The sequence below is a fragment of the Gekko japonicus genome, unplaced genomic scaffold, assembly GCF_001447785.1.
Source record: "Gekko japonicus isolate JY-2015 unplaced genomic scaffold, Gekko_japonicus_V1.1 scaffold1469, whole genome shotgun sequence".
Classification (NCBI taxonomy): Eukaryota; Metazoa; Chordata; class Lepidosauria; order Squamata; family Gekkonidae; genus Gekko; species Gekko japonicus.
Genome location: NW_015163133.1, coordinates 58,931 through 62,907, shown reverse-complemented (window position 1 = coordinate 62,907; position 3,977 = coordinate 58,931). Strand labels below are relative to the sequence as shown.

General features: G+C 43.2%; 1 protein-coding gene across 2 annotated transcripts in view; it reads left to right on the top strand.

Moving 5' to 3' along the window:
- RMND5A (required for meiotic nuclear division 5 homolog A) overlaps positions 1 to 3,977 on the top strand; it is a 61,810-nt gene that overhangs the window by 5,845 nt on the left and 51,988 nt on the right. For both annotated transcript variants that reach the window (XM_015406949.1, XM_015406950.1), the window contains exon 2: positions 2,416 to 2,558. In XM_015406949.1, coding sequence (XP_015262435.1) covers positions 2,416 to 2,558 — 143 coding nt within the window. The remainder of the gene's footprint in view (positions 1 to 2,415; positions 2,559 to 3,977) is intronic.

Below are 3,977 nucleotides of genomic sequence, written 5' to 3'. Positions count from 1 at the left end.
GCTACCCCCAGGGGCTGTCATTCCACTCCATGGTCTCTTATTCATGTCCCTAAGCACTCCTGCTCCACCTTGGGGCTGTCATTCCACTCTTGGACCTGTCATTCAAGTTCCAGAACACTCCTGTTCCACCCTGGGGCTGTCATTCCACTCCGTGGTCTCTCATTCCAGTTCCAGAACCCTAACCCTAAATCCCACATGGCTCCACCACCATAGATAGTGACAATGGGCTGTGATGTTTCTGGCCCAGCCCCAGCCCCCTCCGCCCCCCCCCCGAAACTGGAAAGTCTACGCCCTTGTGTATACATATGTGGTATATACAGGATTTTCCATTCTTAGTAATGTATATTGTTTTATATTAAAGACTGATACCTTATCAGCTTAAATAAATTAAGATACTACACCAACTTGTGAATCGTGTACTCTCTCCGAAAATACCCATGCTTGCTTTTCAAAAATGTGTAAGAACATAAGAGACGCCAATGTTGGATCAGGCCAAAGGCCCATCCAGTCCAACACTCTGTGTCACACAGTGGCCAGAAATACCAGTACCATCAGGAGGTGCTCCATATGCTTATCTAATTCCCTTTTGAAGCCGTCCATGCTTGTAGCCGCCACCACTTCCTGTGGCAGTGAATTCCATGTGTTAATCTCTCTTTGGGTGAAGAAGGACTTCCTTTGATCCGTTCTAACCCGACCGCTCAGCAATTTCATGGAGCTCCCACCAGTTCTTGTATTGTGAGAAAGGGAGAAAAGTACCTCTTTCTCTATCTACTCTATCCCATGCATAACCTTATAAACCTCAATCATGTCTCCCCTCAGTTGTCATTTCTCCAAGCTAAAGAGCCCTAAGCGCTTTAACCTTTCATCATAGGGAAAGTGTTCCAACCCTTTTATCATTCGAGTTGCCCTTTTCTGCGCTTTTCCCAAAGCTATAATATCCTTTTTAAGGTGTGGTGACCAGAACTGCACACAGTATTCCAAATGAGGTCGCACCATTGATTTATATAGGGGCATTATGATATTGGCTGATCTGTTTTCAATACCCTTCCTAATAATCCCCAGCATAGCATTGGCCTTCTTTATTGCAGTCACACACTGTCTTGACATTTTCAGTGAGTTATCTACTACAACTCCAAGATCTCTCTCTTGATCAGTCTCTGCCAGTTCAGACCCCATCAGTGTGTATTTATATTTAGGATTTTTGGCTCCAATGTGCATCACCTTGCACTTGGCCACATTGAACCCCATTTGCCACGTTGATGCCCATTTGCCCATCCGCAACAGATCCCTTTGGAGAGTCTCACAATCCTCACTGGTTTTCACCACCCTGAACAACTTTGTATCATCTGCAAATGTAGCCACTTCACTGCTTACTCCCAACTCCAAATCATTAATGAACAAGTGTAGGGTGCTGTTCGTGGTTCCCCCCCCCCTTCCTGGCCCCATGTGTCATCTATGCTGAGCTTCACAGAGTATTACATGTTCTGTTTTGACATCAACGGTGATACTCTCTGAACATGACAACGGGGTTTTTGCCTCTCTTCTGCACAAGAGGGATTCTGGGCCTTTCCAATGGGAAGCCAAGGTTGTTGAGCTGACTGGAGAGATCTCCCCAAACATCCATGTCTAGCTTGCATCTGTCTACCTTCTGGGGTTTGCAAGGGTTGGAAAAAATAACCAAAATGTACCTAAGCTCCGTTTTAGCAGTCTTCAGAGTGAGATTGTTGGAAATGTACAGCTGCTGTGTGTTGTCACACTGATAGCCATTGCGTGCCTTGACTAGGCAGCCCTGGAGCAGCTTCTTAGTAGGCATCATTTTACTAGCAGGGTGCTAGTAGAGCCAGTTTGGTGTTGTGGTTAAGTGCGCGGACTCTAATCTGGGAGAACCGGGTTTGATTCCCCACTCCTCCTCTCGCAGCTGCTGGATGACCTGGGGCAAGCCATAGTTCTCATAAGAGCTATCCTTGAAAAAAAGCAGTTTCTGTCAAGACAAGAGCTCTCTCAGCCCCGCCTGCCTCACAGGGAGAGTCTGTTGTGGGGAGGGGAAGGGAAAGGAGTTTGTAAGCCGCTCTGAGACTCCTTCGGGTAGTGAAGGGCAGGGTATAAATCCAATCTCTTCTCTTCTTCTCTAAATGAGAACACAAAGTACAAACCTGCAGTGAATTGGGCTTCATGTTATAATTGTGACCGGGGTGTGTTCTGTCATCCAATTTTCCATGCATATTCTAGATGATGGCCAATCCTAAAGACATAACTTCCCATTACGTCTTGCAGTTCCACAGGCTGCAGCTCTTTGAAACTGTCTTGGACTCAGGTTCCTTTCCTTTTGTCTATTTGGATTTTAGAAATTTCATTCCAGTTTGGTTTTATATCTTGGCAGTTTAGCAGTATTTATTCTTTGTTTTCCTCTCATAGATCAAGATGGGGATCTCTCCGGGACAATATCACTTGTTATGACCCAGTGTTGCAAACGAATAAAAGACACTGTTCAGAAATTGGCCTCAGATCATAAGGACATTCACAGTAGCGTTTCCAGAGTTGGAAAAGCAATTGACAAGGTACTTACGGTGTGGATTTTGTTTGGGTATTTTGGTCTGTGTGTTCTAACATCATCTGTTTGACTATTGTTGTAGTCCTAAGTACAGTGGCAGTCTTCTGACCATTGAAGTCAGTCAGTTTAAGAAGGTGTGCTTTATTTAGGAATGCATCGTGAAAGTATATTTGGTGATATTCAAGGGCATGGTCCATGGAGAGCACTTTCTTGCACCATACACCATTCATTTTGTGGGCTGTTCAGATTATATCTTGTGAAAGGTTCAAATCTGAAAGCAGAATATAAGATACCAGTGCTGTACTCATTATATTTTACTGGTAACAAGTGTCTTTTCAGCCTGTTTATCTTGGAGAATCAATTGATTTTCAGCATCTTTCCGCAGAAAGTTGACTTTATCACTGTTTGCAAATAGGTTTATTTGTGTACAGTTTATTTAATGCTTGTTCAGGGAAATGCTAAACATTTTTAGATATGTCTCAGTTATCTGAACAGTGTTGCCAGTTTCTGGAAAGTCAGGAAAATGGAAATTGGTCTGAAGTCAGGGGAAGTCAGGGAAATAGTTATTAAAATATATTCAAGCAGTGGATTTTTGATCTGCTGCTGCAAGAGCATGATCTGTTCTTGTGGCAACTGGAATAGAGAAGTCGCAGAATACAAGTAGAACTTAATGATGCCCTTTCCTAGCTCCACCCCCAGCAACCAGCCTAATGTGTTTGTTGAGCTCTGTCCCAGCACGATTTCCAAGGTCTGCCAGTTGCATTTGCAAAGCAAGGCTAGTTTAAACGTTTAGCAATATACAAACTTTAAACATCTAACTGTTTTCATCCCTGCCTGCTAGTACTACATTTAACTTACATATAAAGATAAGCATGTTTTTGGGTCATGCTTGTGTATGGAATGGACATTTTGTCTCCTGCTAAACACTAGCAAGGTCATGCTCAAGATCCTACAAACTAGGCTTCAGCAGTACATGGATAGAGAACTGTCAGAAGTACAAGCTGGGTTTCAAAGAGGTAGAGGAACTAGAGATCAAATTGCCAACATTCGCTGGATTACAGAGAAAGCAAGAGAGTATCAGAAAAACATCTACTTCTGCTTCTTTGACTGTGCTAAAGCCTTTGATTGTGTGGATCACAACAAACTATGGCAAGTCCTTAAAGAGATGGGAGTACCAGACCACATGTCTCTTGAGAAACCTGTATAAGGGCCAAGAAGCAACAGTTAGAACCAGATATGGAACAACTGATTGGTTTAGCATCGTAAAAGGTTATGACAAGGATGTATATTATCCCCTTGCTTATTTAATTTATATGCAGAGTACATCATGCGAAATGCCGGCCTGGATTAATCACAAACCAGAATTAAGATTGCTGGGAAAAACATCAATAACCTCAGATATGCAGACGATACCACTCTAATGGCA